Source organism: Triturus cristatus, chromosome 2_2, assembly GCF_964204655.1.
Source record: "Triturus cristatus chromosome 2_2, aTriCri1.1, whole genome shotgun sequence".
Taxonomy (NCBI): domain Eukaryota; kingdom Metazoa; phylum Chordata; class Amphibia; order Caudata; family Salamandridae; genus Triturus; species Triturus cristatus.
The window spans coordinates 857,624,231-857,649,367 of NC_140582.1; the positions used below are offsets into that span (position 1 = coordinate 857,624,231).

At 49.2% G+C, this 25,137-nt stretch overlaps 1 protein-coding gene across 1 annotated transcript in view; it reads right to left on the reverse strand.

Annotated features, from left to right (window-relative positions):
• The window catches only part of LIAS (lipoic acid synthetase), a 240,983-nt gene that overhangs the window by 44,525 nt on the left and 171,321 nt on the right, over positions 1-25,137 (reverse strand). Inside the window, exon 8 of the mRNA XM_085642245.1 lies at positions 14,652-14,797. Coding sequence (XP_085498371.1) covers positions 14,652-14,797 — 146 coding nt within the window. The remainder of the gene's footprint in view (positions 1-14,651; positions 14,798-25,137) is intronic.

Genomic DNA, 25,137 nt, shown 5'->3' on the forward strand with positions numbered 1-25,137 from the left:
GAATGCCCTGACGAAGTCACTTTTGTGACGAAACGCGTTGGCTGTGTGCTGTTTCTCCAAATTGAATTAAATAAATGAAGGAACCTCTTGGATTATTTTGGACTGGACTGTTTGACTTCATTTCGAGTGCACCTTCCCTTTTTCTTTTTTCCTGTGATAACTCCTTGGAGTTTTTGCATCCACGAACGGCGGATGTAGGAAGTGTTTTGCACCACAATTTACTTACTGTAACGTTGGAATGAGATGTGCTTAACCTTGGTCAGCCGTTTTGCTCGTTTCTGTCACAGACGGGAGAGGACATTCTGCTGGATTCATAGCATAGTAGATGGGGGTAACCCCATTCTTCTGATGTACCCACCACCGAGGCCTTTGTGGGCTATTATGCCTCGTTCTACCAGGCCCACCAGTTGGCGGATGCCCCTTGTATAGCCAAGTACCTGTCTGGAGTAGATCTACCAATGGTGGAGCCTCCTGACAATTGAAGAGCGCTGGAGGATGACATTACCCTGGAGTAGATCACGTCAGCCATTACAAAGCTGAAACTGGGAAAGACACCAGGTAAGTAATCGAGAGACTGTGGACCACCACCTCCAGACAGCCAGTGCGCGACCATCGCAGTGATTCACAAACTTGGTAAGTCTAAGACCGGCTGCGGTTCCTACTGCCCCATTACTTTGTTAAATACGTAGGTCAAGGTGCTGGCTACCAACCTTACCACCAGTCTCCTGTCAATAATCGCCCCACTGGTCCATAGGGACCAATCCGGATTCATGCCAGCACGATCCATGAGGCTCAATCTCTGGCGACTACATAATTGGATGTCAGCAGTAGCTCTAAGGGTAGACCCACACATCCGAGGAGTCAAGATCTCTAAACGGGATAGAGAGGAAGTAAACCTCTCACTTTACGTGGATGATATCTTGTTGTATGTCACTGAACCCGAAACCACAATACCGAACGATCCTTGAGACTTTTGAATCCTACGGGGCCCATTCAGGCTATCGTATCAATGGGAATAAATCCGTGCTGTACCATCCCTATACCCATTTAGACTGCACTGGTCTCCCCTGGGTGCTGCAGGTGGTGACCAATGGTTTTCAGTACCTGGGCATTTATGTAATGCTTCATCAGGAGCCATGTTTCAGTGGCATAGAAAGGAGGAGGCGGCACGCGTTTTGGGGGCGGCGTTCCCGAGAGCTGAGAGCTGAGTGTAGGAGAAAATCTCCCTCTGGCAGTTGGTATCTCTCCCGGATATCATTAAATGGGAGCATAGCACTTCCTTCGTACAGATTTCCTATGGTGGATATTCCCACTTCTCCCCAGGCCTCTAATCTACGCCAATTCCCCCCATGTGGTAAAACCTCACACATAGTCAGTGGGATTTCAGGTGCCTAGGGGCACCGGATCCCCGCTCGTCGCAGGGCCCTATTCTTGCATTTGCGCACTGTAAGTAAGCCAGAGGATGACCCCATATGGGGAGCTTCAACAGTATCTGCGATAGGAACCGCAGGCTCGGGGCGTCGTCTCTCTGGCAGTCCGTCCCCCTGAGTCGCCCCACCAGCCACTTTGTGAACCACTGCAGCTGTGCCGCAAGGTAGTAGGCCTCAAAGTCAGGCACAGCCAAGCCTCCCTCCGCTCTGGGCCGCACCAGGGTGCTGAGTGCAACCCTCAGTCATCCCGTCCCCCATAAGAACCCAGAGATCATGGTTTTGAGCTGGATGAATAGTCGGGCTGGTATCCAAATTGGCAGTGTTCCAAAGTCTTAGCAATGTTACAATTTTTAGAAGGGCAACTCGGCCCGCCACTGATAGCGGGAGGGTCCCCCAGAAGTAGAAGCTACTTTTGGTGCCCTGTAGCGCTCTCCCTATGTTGCCTTCCAACAGATCCTCTTGAGCAGGATATATTTGGGTGCCCAGGTAAGTCAGATATATATCCTTCCACCTTCTGTCCCTGTTCGTCCCAGTCGTGAAGAGACACGACTTCGCCCAATTTACTCCTAGACCCGCCACTCTTCGCAGGGCATGCAGGAGCTCCTTAGCTCCACACAGTGCCTCTCTCGAGTCGGATAGGAACATCAGTAAGTCGTCCGCATACAGCGCTATGTGCTGGACCTGTGCTAACACTACCAGGCATTGATAGTGCCGGCCCGATCTAGCACGGCCCGCTAGGGGAGCCATTGCCAGGGCAAACAGTAATGGCGAAAGCAGGCATCCCTGTCTTGTTCCTCGACCCACTGTGCAGGCATGTGATATCAGACCACCCGTCTTGACCCTGGCAGTGGATTCTTTGTACAAGAGATCCATCCATTCTACAAACTCCGCTCCCAGCCCAAATTTCTGCATCACTTGGAATAAAAGTAAGGCAATTCGAGGCTATCAAACGCCTTTTCGATATCAATTGCGAAAACGGTTGCCTAGTCCTTCTGGTAGGTGTCCGCCTCTAACACACGTAGAAGCCGTCTAACATTAATCGCCGTGTTTCTGGAGGGGATAAAGCCTGCTTGGTCTTTATGCATGAGGGTCGGCATACGCGGAAGGAGGCGGGAAGCCAGTATCCGACTCAGGATTTTCTAGTCTTGATTAAGCATGGCGAGTGGCCGGTATGCCGTTCTGTCCCAAGCCGTTTTCCCTGGCTTGAGCAGCGGAATAATTACCACCTCTCGTGACGACCCAGGCAATCGCCCTTCCGTCTCGCCCGATTATATAGAGCCACCAGCCTGGGAGACAATATTTCGGAGTACGTCGCATAAAACTCTGCCGGTAGCCCATCTGTCCCTGGTGTCTTATTTCTGGCCATGCACTTAATGGCCCCCTTCCCCTCGCCGATCTCTATGTCTCTGCCTAGGCTAATCGCTACCTCTACATCTAATGCCGGGAGCTCCACATCTCCTATAAACTCATCTATGCCTTCATCCGTCTGCGCCAGTCTACTCTGATATAAGTCGGTGTAGTAGTTCAGGAACTGGGTGTTAATATCCTGCTCCCTATAATGGGACTCACACGCCTGCCCTCAGAGCTCCAGAATCACTGTCCCCCTTCTAGCCGGGTTAGCCAACCAACCTAGGAGAGCCCCGGACTTTTCCCTCTCAGTGTGGGGTCAGGTTGTATAGTTTTTGTAATTTGAAGCAACGCAGTCGCTCTACCTAGATTGCCATGGTTTCTTTACCTTCCAGGAGCTCCTCATGTTTATCCACTCTCTCTTTCTTTCTCAATCTCACAGAGTCACTGCTCTGCCACCTGTATGTCTTGCAAGAGGACCTTCCGTGTCCCCACCATCTCCGAAATGCAACGCCCTCTGATGACAGTTTAAAGGCGTCCCATTCTATAAGTGGGTTCGTCGCCGTATTGGCGTTTTCTAAAATATATTGACCAATAGCGGCACCCACTGCTACGTGGAAGACCTGGTCTTCTAGTGCTTCAGGTCTCAAGCACCAGACGGGAATGTTGGATCTTTCACGGGTCCACTCCAGGCTCAATAATATAGGGTTATGGTCTGAGACAGTTCTGGCCAGGTATTCGCTAGATCTGACTCCTCCATGCACAACCAGAGAACATAATATAGCATCTAAGCGAACATGGAGCTCATGCATCGCTGAGAAAAAGGAGCAGTCTCTCTCCCCGGGGTGCTGGGACCTCCAGGAATCTGTCAGACCCCATCTCTGCTGTTTGGGAGCATCAGGGAGTGGAGGATGAGAGCGGTCCAACCCAATATCAGTCACACAATTAAAATCGCCACCTAGTATCATTGAGCCCGTCAGAGCCGAGACCAGTGTCCCCGAGAGTTTCGACAGGAATGCAGGTTGCTCTATATTAGGTGCATACAAACTCCCAAGTACTATGTCTCTGCCATCTAATCGTCCGGAGACTACCACAATCCTCCCCTCAGGGTCAATTATCTGTCTAGTGCATTGAAAGGGCACCCTCGCTCAAATCAGGACCTCCCTGGGGAAGGCTGGGTAACTGGTATAAAACACTTGCCCCCTCCACCGACTTTGAAGCTCAGCGCCTTCCTTTGTCGTTAAGGGAGTCTCTTGAAGCAACGCAATTTGCACCCCCCTCCTGATTAGGTATGCATGAATTTTATGGCAGCGCAGCATTGTGTGCATCTCCCAGACATTCCAAGATAAACACTTAATATCTATGGGGGATACCATTGTGTGAAGTGGGTCATTTCCCTAGTGGTTTTACCTAGGGCAACACGCCTGGCCCGAAACAACAATCCCTGAACAAAATGAACCTCCCAAATCCCCCTCTCCAGGACAGGTAGTTCCCATCCAAACTTAAACTTAATAATAGGAAGTCGTTTGGTAGTGGTGTGGTTATGAAGCTTACCCTACCGGGCCCGAAACTCCTCTAGGCTGCACTCCCCAACATCGTGACTTGGTCGGCAGCCCCAGTGTCCATGTCGCCACTCGTCCACCTCCGTGCCGGGCTTCTCGCATGAATCACACTCGACTTCTCAGAAGTCTTCTGAAGAACTTCATGGGTCACCCCTCCTAGGCAATATTGTCTGCCGTTTGAGGTGTGACTTCTGGCAATTTGGCCACCGAATCCTCATTCCCACTAACTGGCAATGAGCTTTCCGATCTGTCCATGTCGGGACTGCTTTTGCTCGAGACCGGGCTGGTGCCCCCCCCGGCTAAGTTCCGCAATTGCCTGCAGTGCTTTGCGCTACTCTGAGCGGCGCTCCTTGGGAGATGGGGCTCTAGTTGAGTGCTTGCTCTTGTTCGTACTTTGCTGTGTCAGGTCCGGGGTGGGAATCTAACCATTCTCATGCCTCTTGCAGAGTATTGAAGAACTGTACTCCTGATGAATCGGTCACCCGGAGATGGGACACCCATGATTATAGATATAAGAAAGCATATTTGACTTCTTGGGGAAGGTCCAAGCTATATATAGGACATTCCCTAGCATAGGGTTCACTGAGGAAAGTATAAATGGGATCCACCATCAGACTACACTGCTTGTTTTCCCCCCCCTCACCTTGGATGGTTTTGACAAACTTGCGCTGCAAGTCAAATCTGGGTCCCCATCCGATCCAGTAAGGCCTGCTCTCTTCCGAGACCAAGCTTTTATGGGGCGTACAGTCGTATGCTCCCTTGTCAACCTCTCCTTGGAAACGGGAACTGTTCCATCTAAGTGGAAACAAGCTGTGGTGTCCCCGATCATTAAGAAGCCCACCCTGGACCCTTCCAAGCCTGAAAGTTATCGCCCCATCTCGTTGTTACCCTGGCCAGCCAAGATCACGGAGGCCCACGTCAACCTGGCCCTGTCTGAACATCTGACTCGGACCAATGCCCTCGACCCCACACAAAACGGTTTCCGTGCTGGGCACAGTACGGAAACTGCGCTACTTGTGATGGTGGAACATCTCCGGGCAAGGTTGGATGCTGGTCAAACGGCGGCGCTTATTTTGCTAGATCTTAGCGCCGCCTTTGATACGGTAGACCACAGCATCCTCCTGCGTCGGCTCGAGGAGACTGGCATTGGCGGTCAGGTGTTGCAATGGTTCCGCTCCTTTTTAGATGACCGCTCCTTCTGTGTTGCCATCCCTCCCTTCAAGTCCAACTACCAACCACTGGCCATGGGGGTTCCGCAAGGGTCCTCGCTGAGTCCCACGTTGTTCAATCTTTACGTGAGACCTCTGGCTGATGTCGCTAGGCAGTGGGGCCTTACTTTGGTCTCATATGCTGACGACACTCAGCTGGCGGTTACTCTCAGTGGGGATGCGGAGATTGAGGCCCCCAGGTTTCAGTCCGGACTGAAGGCGGTGGCTAGCTGGCTGACAGGCAATTGCCTTCAGCTAAATGCCACTAAAACAGAGGTGATGGTCGTCGGGAAGGGAGTGGAGCTGTGGGGTGACCACTGGTGGCCCTCAGAGTTGGGACCTACTCCGATCCCGGTATCGGAAGTGAAAAATCTGGGGGTATGGCTGGATGTGGGCCTCTCCTTTGTAGGCCATACTAAAAGAACCGCGGCCTGTTGTTTCGGTCTCCTGAGGGGTTTGAGACCTGTTCTCAAGTTCTTTGACGCCCCGACCAGGCAGCTGGTGATCCAGGCTACTATCATCTCCCGCCTGGATTACGCCAGCTCTCTCCTGGCTGGGGCTAACCAGGCTGAACTAACACGCTTACAACGGGTTCAGAATGCTGCGGCGAGGGCGATTATTGGCTTGCCCAGATTCTGCTCAGTGACAGGTGTCCTTCGCTCCCTACACTGGCTTCCGGTCAGGAAGCGCATCCTCTTCAAGGTTTTGTGCCTTGCTTTTAAAATCTTGAGAGGTACAGGCCCGGAAATCCTGTCGAGTTGTCTGTCCTTGTATGTCCCTGCCCGTAGCCTTCGCTCTCAGGGTCTGGCCCTTGCGGTGGTTCCCAGATTCAGGCTTAGCCGCATGGGAGGCCGCTCGTTTAGGGTAATGGCTGCGTCAGCATGGAACTCCTTGCCTGTTGAAATCCGCTTGCTGGAGGACCTTCTGACTTTTCTGAGGGCCATAAAAACCTTCTTGTTTTAGCTGGTTCTTAGTTTCTGTTTTTAGCCTGTGGTTGTGTTACGTGCTACCTTGTCTCTGCGCCAGGACGCTCCTTGGCTGGAGTATCTGTGCGCACAATAAATAGTCGTAACATAACATAACATAACATAACATAACATATGACTGGGCGGGAGTTTATAGCTGTAACATCAAGCAGTTCAGAATAAAACATTTATTTTAAAATAATGCCGAGTACTTCAGATAGAAAACAATCTACAAGCAATGCTTATTTTTAAAGGTGGGCCGGTCAGAAGTATCTGAAATGGGGGGAGGAAAATCAAAATCAAACATTTAATCAATAAATAACAAGCCAAAGGTACAAACAATAGTATGCCATATTTCATCTAAGACTACACCCGATTTGACAGGAAAGGTCCTTCATAGGAAGTTCTCATTTGGGCCAAGAACTGATTCAGCAGATTTTTGAAACACGTCTTCAGGAATCTTCATTAGCATGAATTTTTTGTTCATCAGTCACAATGATCTAAGACTAAATCACCTTTCAGAACCATTGAAAAAGTTCTGAACCACCTGTGGTCAGTCGATTTCTATACTTAAACAATTGATCATGCACAAACACCAAAACGCCTCTATGAAGTGTTGTATCTGTTGAATATTTCCTACCAAGGATCAAAAAGAAAAGGAACTATTTCTCAAATATATCAGCTTGCAGAGTATTTGAAAATAACATTTAATGCATATGGTTAAAATGAGCATAAATAGAAAATGTACAAACTGGTAAATATCAACATCTTACCTGTGCTCATCATAACAAAGTAATCAAATGGTCACTTATTCAACATCCACTCATTGGTCAAAAGAGATATATGCTAGACTTTGCTGTCAAATGCTCCTTTAGCAAAATATATATGAGCCAGATGACAAATTAAAAACAAGGGGGTAGCGTGAGGCATAACGACAAGAGCTGCCGACTTTGGAACTAGGAAACCAGGTTTGAGACTCTGCTTTGGCTCAGCATCCTGTGATTCTGGGCAAATCAATTAATCTCCCTGTGCCTAAAAAAACAAAAAACAGATGTGTCCTTGTGTAATGCAACTGGTGCTCATGTAAAGCGCTCCAACATCTTCGGGTCAAGTTTACACTATGTAAAACGGTTTAAAAAAACAAAAGGAGCATAAATTGGTCATTTGTAGTGCTTACACCAAATCCAGTTCAGCACAATGCATTACCGAATAAAACCATAATGTATCACAACTACAGTTTCAAAATGTGAGATGATTAACATGCTAACATGCAGAAGTGATTTTCAAAAGGCTTAGATTAATGCAAACTGTGATGGATAGAGTCTCTTAGGACAGTGGCCCCCTTTGAATTAAAAGACGATAAAGACATATTTTCCTTTTGATAACAAGAATGAGAAGTATGGGTTTGATAAGGACTTCAAGCTTCAGACTTTGCGGTCTGTTGTAGAACGTAGTTTTTGCATGCGGCCGGGCAAGAAACAGACTTAGTGTTTCCCAAACTTTTTTGACCCTCAGCTCCCTTGACCTATTGGCCGCCATTCCCCATTATGTTACTTTTTTTGGCGGGTGGGAGGCGGGGGTGATGTAAGTTCAGCCTTGGAAGTACTTCCATTTTTCCCCTTGAAAATATTTGGTATTATAATCATAGATGATGTGCCAAATTAAAAATATAACAATTATTTAATAAAAAAAACTTTAATTGTTTTTTTTGGAATCTTTTTATTAATGAAACATGTAACTTGTTGGTCATTGTATCATTACACTTATGGGTTGTACAGTGCTGCATCCATAGGCTAACATAGATCATTATCATTCTGTGTGGAATAATATTCAAGCTTAAATCAGTGCCGGAACATCACGGCGTTAACGGTTCGTCAAGGGAAGGGATCATGGGAGGTTCACACAGGTTTCCACGGTATTCATTCCATTTGGACCACACCGCCACCCATTTCCTGGGGCACCCCCGTGCCGTATAAACTGTCTTCTCTTGCAGCATACACCAGTCCATGTCTTTCTGCCATGCGCTAATCAGTGGGGGTGTTTCCGCACCCCATAGACGCGCTATGTTTTGTTTTGCAATTACCTGCTCTAGCGTTGCCCATATTTTACCTTTTGTAGACAAGTCCGTGGGCTCCCAAATGTTCAAGAGGCACCTTTTAGCTTCAGGTCGTAATTTTACCCCCCAGACCTCGCTCATACATTTGTGCACTCACACCCAATATGTTTGTATTTGAGGGCATTCCCTCACGATATGAAGAAATGTCCCTAACTCCCCACATCCTCTCCGACAAAGCCCATCCTCACTCCGTCCCATCAATACCAATCGTGTACCTGAGATGTATATCCGGTGTACTATCTTAAGCTGTATTAGCCTAAGCTTTGCCGATATCGCCACCTCTTTGGGGGATGACAGTGCCTCCCTCCATTCCTCATCGTCGATCTCTAGACCATCACTTTCCCATTTTCCCTTGAGTGTAAGTAATGGATCCGGTGTGTGGTGTATGAGTTTTTTATATGTTAGGGAGATCGCCCTCTCCGGCAGGTAACCGTCAAGCAGTCTGTCCTCTAAGGGGGAGGATTCCGGGAGCGTCGATCCTGGTGGAATGTTTGATTGGAGTGAGTGTCTGATCTGCATGTAACGGAAAAACTCTGATTGCGCCAGGTCGTAAGTGCGTTGTAAGGAGGCAAAGGCCACCATCCCCTTGGGCCCCTATAGGTCCCTTATATGGGATATCCCTATCAAATCCCAGTTTCGAAATCCCTTGGTACGACCCAGTGAACCAAGCCTCTCGGAGACCCAGAGTGGGGTTGCTAATGTGAGTTTGTCAGCCCATCCCAGTTTTCGGCTTACAATGTGCCAAAGCTGGACAGAGTGCTTTGTAGGCCCTATAAGGTGGAACTTATTTGGTTTTGAGTAAAGCGCGGCCTCAAAGTTCCCTCCGGGGAGGAGCCACCTGTCCATCCCATACCCGGGATCATCCCCACTCCTGTATGTGCCCTGGTTAATAGCTGAGAGGTGTGCTGCCCAGTAGTATTTGCAGATGTCCGGCAGTGCTATACCCCCATCGTACCACCCCAATGTAAGCTTGAGGAATGAGATGCGTGGCGTGCCATTCCAGAGTAGGTCTCTCTGAGTGGCCTCAATATCGGCAAAATATTTGTGTGGGACAAGATCGGGGTAGTTTTGGAGTGCATACAAAAACCGCGGCAGCGCTATCATCTTAAATAGGGCTGCCCGACCCAGCAGCGATAGCGGGAGCTTCTTCCAAATAGCCGTGTCTCTTTGGAACCGCTGCAGGGGTGGCACGAGGTTCCTTTCGAAGCAGGTCTTTGCATCGCCGGAGACAAACATTCCAAGGTACTTGAACCCTTCCGCTGCTATCTGGATCGGGCAGTTACGCGGAATGGATGGAGGGGCACCGTGTAGTATGTAGAGTAATGATTTCCCCCAGTTGATGCTATAGCCCGAATTTTTCCCAAAACTGGTGAAGATATCTAGGGCCACTCGGAGGGATTTAGAGGGGGAAGCTAGGTACAATAGGATGTCGTCAGCATATAACGAGATCCGGTCCTCCCACCCGTCCGTCCATCTGAGCCCTCGTATCGAGGGGTCCTGTCTCATCCAGGCCGCCAAAGGTTCCAAGCATAGGGCGAAGAGCAAGGGTGAGGGGGGCAGCCCGGTCGCGTCCCCCTCCCCAATGTGAAAATTTCAGAGCTCTTGTTGTTCACCACTACCTGGGCCAGGGGCTCAGTGTAGAGGAGGCGCACCCATCCGATAAAATTAGGCCCAAAGCCCAATTTTTTAAGGACCGCCATCATATAAGGCCATTCAAAGCTGTCAAATGCCATAGCGGCATCTAACAATACCACAAACTTTAATTGTTATGTCAGAAACAATACTCTTCAGCAGTGGAACCTGCATATGGAAATTTTAAAAATGATGTTTTGGGATCCGGGAGTTGGTGGGGGGGGGGGGATGGAGGGGGGGGTGTCGGGGGTCTGTTTTTCAACTGAAGTGCATCTTCAAGTATTCTACTAATGTAAAATGTCAATGATATCATGGTTGCAATGCTTCGTCAGGTACGTCTGGGATTTCAGGGGCCTGCCATTTATGTGTTTGTTGACAAATAAACACTATTTAAAAAAAAAAAAGATTTTTTTTGTTTTAAAAAAAAAATGCCTTTAGAGGTAGGAGCTCACTCCTGGTAACAAAGTGGAGAGGGAGATGGGCGGGGGGACGAAATAAATAATTCTCATTGGCACCTTTTGCGAGATCACGTTAATGTGCCAATGCATGGCAGCAGGTGTAGAGTGAACATAGAGTAGTATAGTTATCAATTAATTAGTCATGCAGTTCAAGAAGCCATGAGCATCAATCACAGGCCTGCATCCTCCAGCACGGACTCTTAGAAGCCAGCTGGTTGCCTTAGTGAACAGTTTTGTAAGCACAATGCTCGGACTGGCAGGAAATGCAACACTCAAACTATTTCTTATGTAGTGAAATTGTGAAAACAGTTGCTGTACTTTCCGGTAAAATTACAGGTTATCATCGAGACTGACAGAGCTGGTTGCATGTATAATTAAGATTGATGTTTATAAATCTTTTAGGGCGCATGACTGCACGACTAATTAATTAGATCTCCAGGTCTCCCAGATAGCCACCCCCTCCCAGGAGTGATGCATCTGTCACTATTGTGAGGTCTGGTTGGGGAAGGGAGAGAGTTCTGCCTTTGACAAAATCACGGTTCGTTAGCCACCACCGCAGATCCTTTGCAGTTCCCTCCTCTCTGGCAGAATACAGAGTGTCCGCCTACCCCCCTTCCGCTGCGAAGCCACCCCAGGGCTCAGCCCAACGCTGTTCAACATCTACATGGCACGGCTCGCCCGCCTTGCCCGACTGCATGACCTCAACATCGTCTCCTACGCCGACGACACCCAGCTGATCCTCTCCCTCACCAAGGACCCCCACACAGGAATGAAGGCCGTTGCCGATTGGATGAGGAACAGCCGACTGAAGCTGAACTCGGATAACATGGAGGTCCTCATCTTTGGATAAGATGGAGGTCCTCATCCTCGGATCCACCCTCTCAGCCTGGTGGCCGACTGCACTAGGAACAGCCTCAACACCCACCCACCGACCACGCACGCAACCTAGGGGTCATCCTCGACTCCACCCTCTCCATGACGAAGCAGGTCAACGCAGTCTCTTCCTCCTGCTTCAACACCCTCCACATGCTCTGCAGGATCTACAAGTGGATCCCCACCGAAACGAGAAGGACGGTCACCCAGGCCCTCGTCAGCAGCAGACTGGAATACGGAAACGCCCTCTACGCAGGAGCCTCGGCCAAACTCCTGAAACGGCTCCAACGCATCCAGAACACCTCCGCACGCCTGATCCTCGACATCCCCCGCTGCAGCCACATCACACCCAACCTGAGAGACCTGCACTGGCTCCCTGTCAACAAGAGGATAACCTTCAAGCTCCTCACCCATGCACACAAGGCACTCCACAACACCGGACCAGCGTACCTCAACAGCGGACTCAGCTTCTACACCCCCACCCGCCAGCTCTGCTCCGCAGACCACGCCCTCGCCACTGTCCCCAGCATCCAAAGAGTGACCGCCAGCGGCAGATCATTCTCCCACCTCGCCGTCAAGACATGGAACACCCTTCCCATCCGCCTATGGCAGACCCAAGACCTTCTGACCTTCAGAAGACTTCTCAAGACCTGGCTCTTCGAACAGTAGCAGCATTCCCCCCTTCCCTCCCCCCCCTTTAGCACCTTGAGACCCTCACGGGTATGTAGTGCGCTTTACAAATGCTATGATTGATTATCTGCTTTTCCTCTTCCTAGTGAGAATGCTCAAAGAATGGCATTAGGGGTTGTTAATGACCCAAGCTGCTCATTTATTTACTTTTGATAACCCTTTACCCAGTGACAGCTGGCAAGCTGCCATGACTCATCAACCTGCACCAACACATGAATGGCACGCTACAACATGAGCATAACCGGTTTGGTTTACTGGTCTCATCCCATATACCCAGACTGTTCAGTGTTTACAGACATTCATCATCTGTTGCAACCTCACATGAACAGTTTCTCAGTAGCATAGCAGCTGTGTATCAATGGCCAACCTCAGATCTAGTGCATCAATTCCCAAAACCCACCCCAGCTTCTCTGCAGGACTGCACACATTGAACACAGGTACAACAAAGTGGAGCATAAGCAGTAGTGTGAGCCTGACCGGATCAGATGATTCACAATCAGGCATAATCCCTCTATTGCACTACCTCTATTACACAGATACCTGCACAATCACTGAAGAACACTATACTAGCACACTAGATAAACAAGCATAGACCACACCCACTGGGGTCACTGGCCATTGAAGCTTAGGGGTGGTAGATCTGGGGAATTACGCAGCAGCTAAAACAATATATAATGTGCCTGGGAGGGGACAACAACAGAAAATGATGAACTGGAATGTGGCCTGCCTAATTGCCAGTGACTGAGGTCAACCATTACACCGAACACTTTTTCGTTGGTCTGAGTAAGATGTGCTATGTCTGAATGGAAAGCCCAGACATGAATACTGTGTTCACTGTGCCACTGGCTCAAGCTGCACCTCCTGAAGGCCTGTCCTAGTGGTGTGGACTGAGCTGGACGTATTGGAGCAGGCCAAATATAATGTGCATTTGCCCGCTAGCTCTCTAGAGAGGCACAGTTGGCAAAATATGATGGGACTGGATTTTGGCTCAAGTAAAAACCAGTAGATTAGATTAATCCCCATACAACGTCGTAATATTCGCTTTGGAAGCAGGGCTATTTTAGGAGTAGGGAATCCACAGCATCTTATTCCACATTTTATTGGCTACTGACACTTCCAGCATGATGTGCTATTGGGGTTCTTTCACTCATGAACTATAGCACAGCTGTTGGAGCTTCCAGTGTCACAGCAGAGCACACTGAACGATGATGAACACGGATAGTGGCAGGGCTGGAGTCGTCTGGAGATTGAGTCAGCCACGGACACAATACGGATTAAGGGTGAACCGGGCGTCTGGTCACGAATGGGCCAGCGCCGCTGAAACTGTATCCAGCAGTTTTTTTCACTGAAACAAGAAGATTCGTTCTTCTCTCACGGAATCGACATACAAGTTCGAAGTAGGAGTGAAGTAAACCCTAGAGAATCCGAATGTCTTCAGATTCTCCATAAAAATATTTTATTTATGAGTTGATCCCAATACTTGAAGGAAGAGAAGCCCAAGTCCGGATGTGATTCTTCATCCACTATATCTTTTCACATACTGGATCCTATACGGACGAATGTATGTTCTACACCGTCCCCAGAAATACAGTCCTGATGAGACCCAGCATTTAAAGTGGGTCGAAACGCCGTCGACAATAGAATAAGAGACAGCTTTGACTGAGCTATTGTACATTGTATATCATCTGTCCTTATAATTTTCCAATAACCTTATACATTTTTGTCTTTTTTCTCATTTGGTCACGTTACAAAAGGTTATGTTTCTTTCACTGGGGCTCACTTTGCACTGCGAACGTAGGAAATAATTGTGTTTTGTATATATAAGATGTTTTTATATGTGATCCAAATATTGTATAGTAAATAAAGTAACCTCGGCTGAGGTTTTGTAGATTTCAAAAGAAAATAGGTCTTGTGTGGGCTTACTGTGATTATTATTAATTTGGCTTTACTTTATCTTTATTTTTGTCATTGTTCTTGACTTGCATGTGTGAGATTGACTCAAAAGCAACCATTGATGTTGTATTTAAAAGATGAACATTTATAACTGAGTTCCTTGTGAATGTTGTTTGCAGTACCTGGATTCGTCTGGGGGCAGATGTCAATGACAATGCATCTCAATTACAATTCATTTGTTAATGTGAGAACCGGTTCGGGAGTGCAGGGTAATTCGGGTTACTGGGATCCAATTGTGACAACTGGGGTCCCTTAAGTCTTAGACCCAAACTGAAGTACGGTGAAGATAACTAGGGCTAATCTACTGATTAGTACTGAATAATATTCAAATTAATAACATTCAAACAAATTTGACATTGGAGTTTCCAGAGAAATCACATGTATTCATCAACAAAGAAGTGTTTGAGGTTGACTAACCAGTCATTGTTGCGTACACTTGTTCTTCTGTCTCCCCTAAACCCAGCATGATGGACGTCTTGGTAATGACGTCTGACTGTACAGTCTTGGCATGCTTTAATACTCTAAGAGACTGATCAAAATTAGCACGCGGATCACGAACATGCCTATAAAACAATGGATATTTTAAAGAAGTTAGACACAATTTAAGGTAAATTAAGTAAATGGTACATATGACATGGCAGGTATTTATCATATACATGGAACTTACTAAATTCCCCTCACTGAATATATGGCTTGAGACTTAAATATATTTGGACCTCTTGACACCTTTCAAAGGAATACTATTTTAACTGCTCTGTAGCTCTCCCAAGACCACTATTCCCACCACGTATGTGCATGTCAGACAAGAGGCAAGAAACTGGAAAGTATACTATGGTGCAACATGTTTTTGAGTACCTAAAACTCAAGCAAGGGACAAGTATGAAAGTTGTGTTATAAATGAAACAATTAAATCAAACACAATTCAACAATTACACAATAGCAGACAAATGTTCAAGTTGCCTTCACTTTTCCTAAGTGTCAAATTCATTGTGTGCATAACATTGGAAGCAAAATCAGTAACTCCTGTTAATAATTCATATGTTCAATAAATATTTCTATTATCACTGTTCACATCAATGGTTTTCTCTCTTCTTTTTGTTTAATAATTACCCTGGCTACAGACATTACATAAGTTACCATCAAAGTTGTTACTTTACAGCTGTCTACTGACTAATCTACAAGGGGCTTGGGGTCTACAAGCTTGTGATACATGCCTTTCCAATGAATGCACAAGACATAACGTTACCACCATGTCTCTGAGATAGAAGCAAAGAATTTAGGTGTCTGGGTGGATACCAAACTCTCCTTTGACAGCCATGTAAATAAAATTGTAGGGAAGTGCTTTGGGGTCATGAAAACTCTCAACCGTACCCTGGACCTTCTCCCTTTGGAGGCCAGGCGTACCTTGACTCAGGCCCTAGTAACCTCTCGCATGGACTATGGCAATGTACTTCTTCTTGGTACTTCGGAAAAGAACATCAGGAGACTGCAGGTACTACAAAACTCGGCAGCACGGCTAGTATTGAGATTACCCAGAAGAGTTGCTTCTAAATCCACCTTGGCAACCCTTCATTGGCTGCCCATCAGGAAGAGAATTCTTTTTAAAGCCCTTCTTTTATGCTTTAGAATTATCTCTCACAGTGCACCGTCCTACTTGTCTGACCTAGCTGTCCCATACGAGCCTAACAGAGCACTTCGCTCGATGGGAAAGGGCCTCCTCATGATCCCCCGTATAAAAAAATCCAGAATGGGAGGTCGATCTTTTCGTTCCCTGGCAGCAACCAAATGGAACACCCTTCCCATCAATATTAGGTTAGCAAAAAATGAAGCCACCTTCAGGAAACTTCTAAAAACACACCTATTTGCCCTTTAGGCTCTTCCCCTCCTCTGATCTCTGACTCTATTCCTCAGCGCGGGGATACGCCGGTAGGCGTCACCATGCGCTCTACAAACCCCTTTATTATTTATTATTACTGTTGTGCCATCAGCACCTGAAGTGTACGGAAAGGTTGCTTACCCTCAATCCTAGTTATTCTGCAGAATTTTCACTGAAATCATAAGTATTGAATTATTCCGCCCATGTCAGGCAGACAAGTGCGCTTTTATAAACTATATGGAGTAGTTTATTTTCTGTAACTCCAGTTCTGTAGTAGGGGTATCTCTGTTATAGTCATAATCTAGTGAATAGTCCCGCCCATGTGCGCGGACCCCGGAGCAATAAAAATAATCTCTTAAATTGTCAAGTCATGCAGACCTGCATCTACACTTAAGAGAGAATTTCAAAGACAGATAATGCAGCCTATATCCACAGGCTACACTGTCCAGTACTTCAACTAGAAAGAATTCCACCAGCAACCACCAACAGCACTGCCTGTCCAGCTTTTTCCATAGAGAAAAACCTGCCTCTTCAAGCAAAAGCCTCTGGAATGATAGAGAGGAAGGAATGGACAGACAAGCCCCATAGGCTGCCATTATGTGGCTCAGAACAGGATACTGTGCCTTTAAGAAAACTTTCCAGAACTTTTCCAGTATCCCAGAATGCACAGCAGGTCCCTTTTACTTTCAGTTATTTTTGAAGGCGTAGCAAGCCAGACCTGTAGCATTCCTTATATTAACATTCATCTCTCCACCGGGGAGGAGGGTGGGCGCTTATGACTATAACAGAGATACCCCTACTACAGAACTGGAGTTACAGAAAAGAAACTACTCCTTCTGTAGTAGGGGATCTCTGTGTATAGTCATAATCTAGTGAATAGAATGGCAAGCCCATCCCCACACAAAAACGGCGGTGGAGAAGATTACAATATAATACCACTACTGTGCGAACAAATTTCGCAGCAAAGCCTGCCCAACCTGAGCATCTGCCCTGGCATCCGCGTCCAGACAGTAATGCGCAGCAAAGGTATGGACCGACTTCCAAGTGGCCGCCTTGCAGATTTCTGCAATCGGAACATTACGCAGCAAAGCAGTCGTGGCAGCTTTGCCCCTGGTGGAATGAGCCTTAGATTTACCCCCTAAGGTCTTATTAGCCTTTTGGTAACACAACTGTATACAGGACACAATCCACCGAGAGATGGACTGTTTGGAGGTAGCAAGACCGGTCCCGACTGATCCATAATTGATAAACAATTGGTCTGACCTACGAATATCTTTGGTCTTATCAAGATAAAACTTCAACACTCTCCTAACGTGCAGGGAATTCTGAAAAAACGTAGGTAAAGTTATGGTCTGGTTAACATGAAAATCAGATCTAACCTTAGGAAGAAATTTAGGGTGAGTACGCATAACAACCTTAGCAGCATGAAAAACAGTATAAGGTTCTCGGCAACACAACGCCTGAAGTTCACTCACCCTGCGGGCCGATGTAATGGCCACGAGGAACGCCGCCTTCCAGGACAGGTGCTGCAACGAAGCCTTGTGAATAGGTTCAAAAGGCTCCTTCATCAATCTGGACAGCACCACATTCAATTCCCAGGAAGGCGAGGGAAGTCTGACCGGAGGGAACACCTTCTTCAAGCCTTCCAAAAAATCCTTGACCACAGGGATCTGAAAGAAGGAAGTCTGTGAAGGGCATTTCCTGTAAGCAGTCAAAGCAGCGAGATGAACCTTAATGGAGTGGAAATTAAGGCCAGACTGCGCCAAATGCAAAAGATATGGAAGGATGACATCTTCCTTACAGGTTGTCGGGTCAAAGTTCTTGGATTTGCACCAGATGCAGAATCTCTTCCACTTGTAAGCATAGGAAGTCCTAGTGGAAGGACGTTTAGCCTCCTTCAGTATGCCCATACAATCTTCTGGTAGATTCAAATGGCCATATTGCACTATCTCAGGAGCCATGCCGCCAAACTCAAAGACGAGAGGTTGGGGTGCACCATCCGCCCCCCGAACTTCGTGAGAAGGTCCGGTCTGCACGGCAGCCGCATGTGAGGCAGGAGAGACTGGTGAAGCAGGTCCGTGAACCACCACTGCCTGGGCCATTCCGGGGCAATCAGGATCATCCGCGCCCCGGACTTGGACAGTTTGATGAGCACTGCCGGAATCAGGGGAATGGGTGGAAAAGCGTACAGAAAGCTGTTCGACCAGTCGATCCATAGCGCATTCCCCAGCGTCCCCTTCTGGTAGTACCTGGATGCGAAGTCTCGGCATTTGCTGTTTTCGGTGGTGGCGAACAGATCTACGTCTGGAGTCCCCCGCCTTGCGAAGACTTCTCCAAGTACCTCGTCGTTTATGACCCATTCGTGGTTCTCCTGAAGCAGCCTGCTCAGCGCGTCCGCCTGAACATTCTGCACCCCCGGCAGATGCGTGGTCGTGATCATCAGTCCGCGGGCCAGAAGCCAGCGCCAGATCGCCTGTGCTTCCTGTGACAGAGTGCGCAATCTCGACCCCCCTTGCTTGTTGAGGTAATACATCGTGGTTGTATTGTCCGTCTGTATCAGCAACGAGGTGGTCTGGAAGGACGGATGGAAGGCCTTCAACGCTAGGTACACGGCTCAGAGTTCCAGGAAATTGATGTGGTACGTCGACTACAATGGGGACCACTTTCCTTGTACCTGTAAGTCTCCGGAGTGCGCTCCCCAACCTTGGAGAGACGCATCCGTCACGATAGTCGTCTCGGGAATGTCCTTGTGGAAGGGAACCCCCCTGAGGAGATTCTCCGCCGAACACCACCATTTCAGAGACTGAAGAGCATGTAGAGACAGCCGGATCTTGTCGTCCCAAGAACCTGTTCTCTGATCCCATTGATCCTCCAAGCACTCCTGCAGAGGTCTAATGTGTAGCCGTGCGTCCGGCGTGAGGAAGATACAGGAGGCCATCGACCCCAGCAGCGAAGACACCTTCCTCACTGTCGCCGATGGAGCGGCCATGAGGTCCTGAGCCTTCCGAAGGAGCGATAACCGTCTCTCCTCCGAAGGAGACACGCTTGCTGACCGTGTATCAATGGAGGACCCCAAGTACTGTATGCACTGGACCGGAGTCGGGACAGATTTGGACATGTTGACGTGTAACCCCAGCTTGTTCAAGAGAACGCACGTCCTCCGGAAGTACGCCTGCGCTTCCGAAAAAGATGAGGCCTTGATCAACCAGTCGTCCAGGTACGGGTAGACAAAAACCTTGTTCCTTCGCAGGTGCGCCGCTACCACAGCCATGCACTTCGAGAAGGTCCTTGGAGCAGACTTTAGCCCGAATGGCAGTACTGTGTATTGATAATGATTGGCGCCGACTTGGAACCGCAGGAACTTCCTGTGTTTCCGTGCAATGGGCACATGGAAGTACGCATCTTGTAGGTCTATGGCACAGAGCCAGTCTCCCTGTTGCAGCTGAGGGTAAAACTGATGCAACGACAGCATGCAAAACTTCTCTCTGTGAATCCATTTGTTTGCTTGCCGCAAATCCAGAATGGGCCTGAACTCGTTCTTGTCCTTCTTGAGAACCAGGAAGAAACGAGAGTACAGACCTCTTCCCCTTTGAGACAGAGGTACGTCTTCCACCGCCTTTTTCCTTAACAGGATGTCTGCCTCCGCCTGGAGCTCTCGCAGTTGATACCGCGAGCTTACCGGCGGAATCGCTGGAGGCGGGCTGATGAACCGAAGACTGTATCCATTGCAAACAATATTCAGCACCCACTTGTCCTGAGTAATTTTTCTCCACTCTGCCGGAAAAAATTGAATGCTTTCCCCCACTGGAGTGGGTAACGGTTGCAGGGGAAGTAAATGCTCAGGGCCGCGACCCGGACGGGCCCTTGGTAGCGGGAGCTGACTGCTGGCCCCCTCTACCCTTCTGGCGTTTCTGGAAGGGTTTACGAACTGCTGCTGCTGCTGCTGCTGTCCCGAGGCCTGCCCACGCCCTCTGCCCGCAGACCCGAACCGTCTCTTGAAGGGGCGTTTCTTCTTTTCTGGCTTCTCCAACCCGACAGCCGTCAGGGTCTCCGCCTCCGTCTTCATGCGGGCCATCTCGTCGTCCACATGCTGGCCGAACAGGGTTTCCCCCGAGAAAGGTAGATTGGCCACTCTCTGCTGAGCCTCCGGCTTGAGCGAGGTAAGGCGAAGCCACGCGTGCCGTCGTTGGTGGACGCCATGACAGTACCCATGCGGCGCCAGCAGGGACACATCCGCTGCCGCACTGATCACCTGGTTGGAGACTAGCATTCCCTCGCGCAGAGTCTCCAGGAAGTCTTCCCTCTTGTCACGAGGCAGCAGCTCCGCATACTGCTGGAGACTCTCCCACAGGGCACGGTCGTAACGCCCCAACAGAGCCCCGGCACTCGCCGCCTTCATGGTGGTGGCCGCCGTACCACAGACCTTCCTGCCCGCTGAATCCAGCCAGCGGCTTTCCTTGTCGGGCGGAACTGTCGATGAGGGGGTGGTAGCATGCTGCTTCCTCGCCGCCGTCACAATGACTGAATCCGGCTTAGGGTCCGTCCTCAAAAAGGTCGGGTCCGAGTCCGGAGCCCGATACTTCTTCATAAGCCGGGAGGGGGCGGATTTCGTCACTGCCGGAGTGAGGAACAACTCCATAGCGGGATCCACCAGTCCCGGCACGAGAGGCAGCAGGGGGCGAGACAGGTGCTTCTTGTGCAGCGTCTCGAATATCACGGACGTCGTAGGTGTCGGTACCGTCACCGTGATTCCCAACTTGGCTGCACCTCTCAGCAGCACCTCCTGGAAGGAGACCAGATCATCAACCGGTGACACCCTCATCCCGGGTGAGTCCGACAGCGTCGGTGAGAAGTCCCTGGCCGATGACCGAGTTTGCGATCTGGATTTGCGCCTCCTGTGGCGCCGTCTCGATGTTGACGACGAATGCCCACGGCTCCGCGATCTCCCTCTCCGTCCGGAGCGGGAGCGCGATCTTCTTGGCTTCGGTCTGTCCGCCGGCCTCGCCGGGCCCGGCGACGGTGGCTTACCCTGGCGCCGCGGCTTAGGCGTTCCCTGCGGCGGCGTCGGATACCTGGGCAAGGAGACCGATCACGTCGGAACCGGTGGGGGGCCCGAAGGCCTGCGAGGCGGAATAGCAGGAGGAGGAGGAGGAGGAGGAGTCGGCGGTGGTGGTGGTGGCGTCGGCAGAGGAGGAGGCGGCGTATAAACCACTGAGTACCCCGAGCCCGGGGACTCGGTCGAGGGACTCCTGGTGTCCCTGCGCCTCCTCGACAAATCCTTCTTCGACGTCGATCGTCTCCGTGACAGCGATCGCCTCCTCGACGTCGATCGCCTCCTCGACGTCGATCGCCTCCGTGACGTCAATCGCCTCCGTGACGTCAATCGCCTCCGTGACGTCAATCGCCTCCGTGACGTCAATCGCCTCCGTGACGTCAATCGCCTCCGTGACGTCAATCGCCTCCGTGACGTCAATCGCCTCCGTGACGTCAATCGCCTCCGTGACGTCAATCGCCTCCGTGACGTCAATCGCCTCCGTGACGTCAATCGCCTCCGTGACGTCAATCGCCTCCGTGACGTCGATCGCCTCCTCGACGTCGATCGCCTCCTCGACGTCGATCGCCTCCTCGACGTCGATCGCCTCCTCGACGTCGATCGCCTCCTCGACGTCGATCGCCTCCTCGACGTCGATCGCTTCCGTGACGTCGATCGCCTCCTCGACGTCGATCGCCTCCTCGACGTCGATCGCCTCCTCGATGTCGATCGCCTCCTCGACGTCGATCGCCTCCTCGATGTCGATCGATTCCGTGACGTCGATCGCCTCCGTGACGTCGATCGCCTCCGTGACGTCGATCGTCTCCGTGACGTTGATCGTCTCCTCGACGTCGAGTGATGCCTCGACGGCGAACGCCACCTCTTCGCCGACGGCGAACGGCGACCTCCCCTCGACGGCGAGCGCCAACGCCGGGCCTGATCTCGACGTCGAAGCCTCGACGGAGATGTCGACGGCGTCGACGCAGACGATGCCGAAGTCGTCGACGGCGGTCCGACCAGTTCCCTCGACGTCGAACGTCGACGTCGCTTCTCCCCAGAGCCCTGGGGGGACGGTGAACACACCGTGGTCATTCCACTCGACGCCTTAGTCAACGTCATCGACGCCAGTGGAGAGTGGGGGCGTTTTCCGGTCTTCCTGCCCCTGGGGAGCCCCCCAGAGGCCTCAGCATGGGCAGAATCAGTCCCTCCTGACCCACCTTGTGCCTTCAGCCTTCTGTCCTCCAGGACTTGGAGCCTGATCTGCATTCTTTCCCTCAGGGTCCTGGCTGAGAACGAGTGGCAGATATCACACTCTTCAGGCACATGGGACTGGGGAAGGCAGCCTATACACACCTTGTGTGGATCTGACTTAGCCTTCTTCCTGTCGCACTCTGGGCACTTGTCGAACAAGCCAGGCATGCTGACAGCACCAGAAACACTAAACACTTGAAAGAATTGACAAAAATCACCAATAAACCCTTGAAAAGGGAGAGCTCAATGCTCCAGGTTCCTGCTAGCAGGAGCCGGAAAAAAGAACTGAAAGTAAAAGGGACCTGCTGTGCATTCTGGGATACTGGAAAAGTTCTGGAAAGTTTTCTTAAAGGCACAGTATCCTGTTCTGAGCCACATAATGGCAGCCTATGGGGCTTGTCTGTCCATTCCTTCCTCTCTATCATTCCAGAGGCTTTTGCTGGAAGAGGCAGGTTTTTCTCTATGGAAAAAGCTGGACAGGCAGTGCTGTTGGTGGTTGCTGGTGAAATTCTTTCTAGTTGAAGTACTGGACAGTGTAGCCTGTAGATATAGGCTGCATTATCTGTCTTTGAAATTCTCTCTTAAATGTAGATGCAGGTCTGCATGACTTGACAACTTAAGAGATTATTTTTATTGCTCCAGGGTCCGCGCACATGGGCGGGACTATTCAGTAGATTATGACTATACACAGAGATCCCCTATTACAGAAATAACTTTTCTTTCAGAAAGACAATTTGTAAAAACAATTTTTGGTAAATCTTTTTATAATGCTGTTTAAGGAAATGTATGTTTGGATGTATGTAAGTGTGTCTATAGAATGAACCTCTCCAAAAAGCAGCTATATTTGCATTTTAGCAAGCATAAAGTCAACGAATGATAGGAGAGGTAGCTGGTTTGTAGACTGTTCATGCACTGTGATGTAGTATTCTTTAAAGAGGTAAGTCTTCAACTTTTTCCTACACTAGAGTAATGTTAAGGCTGTCTTGATGGCTTTGAGAATGTTGCTCCAGATCTTCGGTTTACAGAAGGAAGGAAAAAATTATTTTGACTTTTTTTTTCTTGATTGAACTTCTAAGTTTGCGGATGCACGGACTCCTGCTGCGGTTGTGGCGAGAATCACCTGAGATGGTGAGTTTCTTTGCAAGATAAGTGGGGGTGCTATTTGTGATGGCTTTGTAAATGATGCAGCTGGACTTGAAGATGGTGAGGCAACAGAGTTTCTCCAAGATGATGATTATATCATCAATTTGCTTCAGCCCCTGGATGAAATGTGTTGCAGCGTATAAGATAGCATTCAGGGGTGCCAGTGTGGAGTCTAGGAGGCCATGGGGCAAGGCGTTACCATAATTTAGAGTATGAGGGTTTAAATAGAAGTTCTGAAGTCGCTTTCTGTAAGAAATGGTTTCACTTTCTTTACAAGATAGCTACTACTAGACCAGCTTTGTTTTGTTTAAGCAATGTGTTCCTTGAAGGCGAGGTTGGTTTCTAGAATGAATACAAGCGACTGGTCATGTAATCATTCATAAAGAACAGTGTACAAGAACTACAAGTAGTAGCATTGCATTTTCAGACAATCAGAAAGGTAAATGCTTGCAGTATATTCTTCCTTGCATCTATCTCTTCCTAGATTATTAATTGGTTGCATATGTCAAACAATAAGTCAGTAACCACTTTGAGGATTCTCTTAATATGTTAATCAGTCTACCCCTTCCTGCAGCGCCAATACTGTGCACATTTTTCTCCTATTTTGTAATGCTTTTGAGGGTCATACCGAACTTACTAAATTGGAAATTCAAGAATGCAGATGGTGTGAACCCCTGCTTTCATCTAGCAATACTGGAGACTGTTTTCTTCAAATTTTGAGCAACACCTCATTCTGCCAGTACATGCTGAAGATTCAGCAGGACGTTCTCACCCTATGTGAAGCATTCATCCTCCAAGATGTTCAGCAATGTCAGTTTCAGAGAAAAGTGAACAGGATGACCCAGGACTACCTGCAATGTTTCTGCTAAGGCTTCCCAAATGGGGCGACTGATTATACGTGACCAAATCATATCAAATAAATCGATTTCTTCAATCAGTTACTTGAGGCAGGCCGGAGTAGACCTCCTATTCATATGTCATAGATGTTGTAGGGTGAAATAGATCTGGTGTAAATATTTAAATTGCATCAGGTGATACCTGTTGAAAATGTCTACCTTCCTCAGTGCCATGAGTGAGAACGTCCATTTCTCCTCCTCTAAAATGATCCAAATCCGCCTTCCCTGCCAGCCTCAGTCTGCCAAATGTATGTGGAATTGGTTATGATGAGGGATCTTTACATCCTAAAGAGTCTTCCTTTTTTTAACTGTGGCTAGCCAGACAAGTTGGCGGACGCAAACTCCTAAGGCTCTATGTCTATACCCCTGTTTATCCTGACTAATCCCATATAATCACGCATAATCCAGCCACCGATAGATGTAAGACCCTTCCCAGTGCTCGGTGCACTGGAACCTGATGAGTGCAGAAGCAGCCTGTCGGCGATTTGCGGCAAGGCAGAGTGAGCGGTCTGGGCCAACGCTGGATCGCTGGGGCCTGCGGCTGCAGTGAAGCGGTATCGCCATTCGCCGAGTCGGAGGACACATTACACGCCTCCTGTGAGAGGGAGGCGTGGAAACGGACGTTCCTGCTGCGGCGTTGGTGAGGAGGGAGCGCGCTAGTGGCGCAGGGCGCGTGGCCCTGGAGGAGAGCCACGGCTGTGGCGT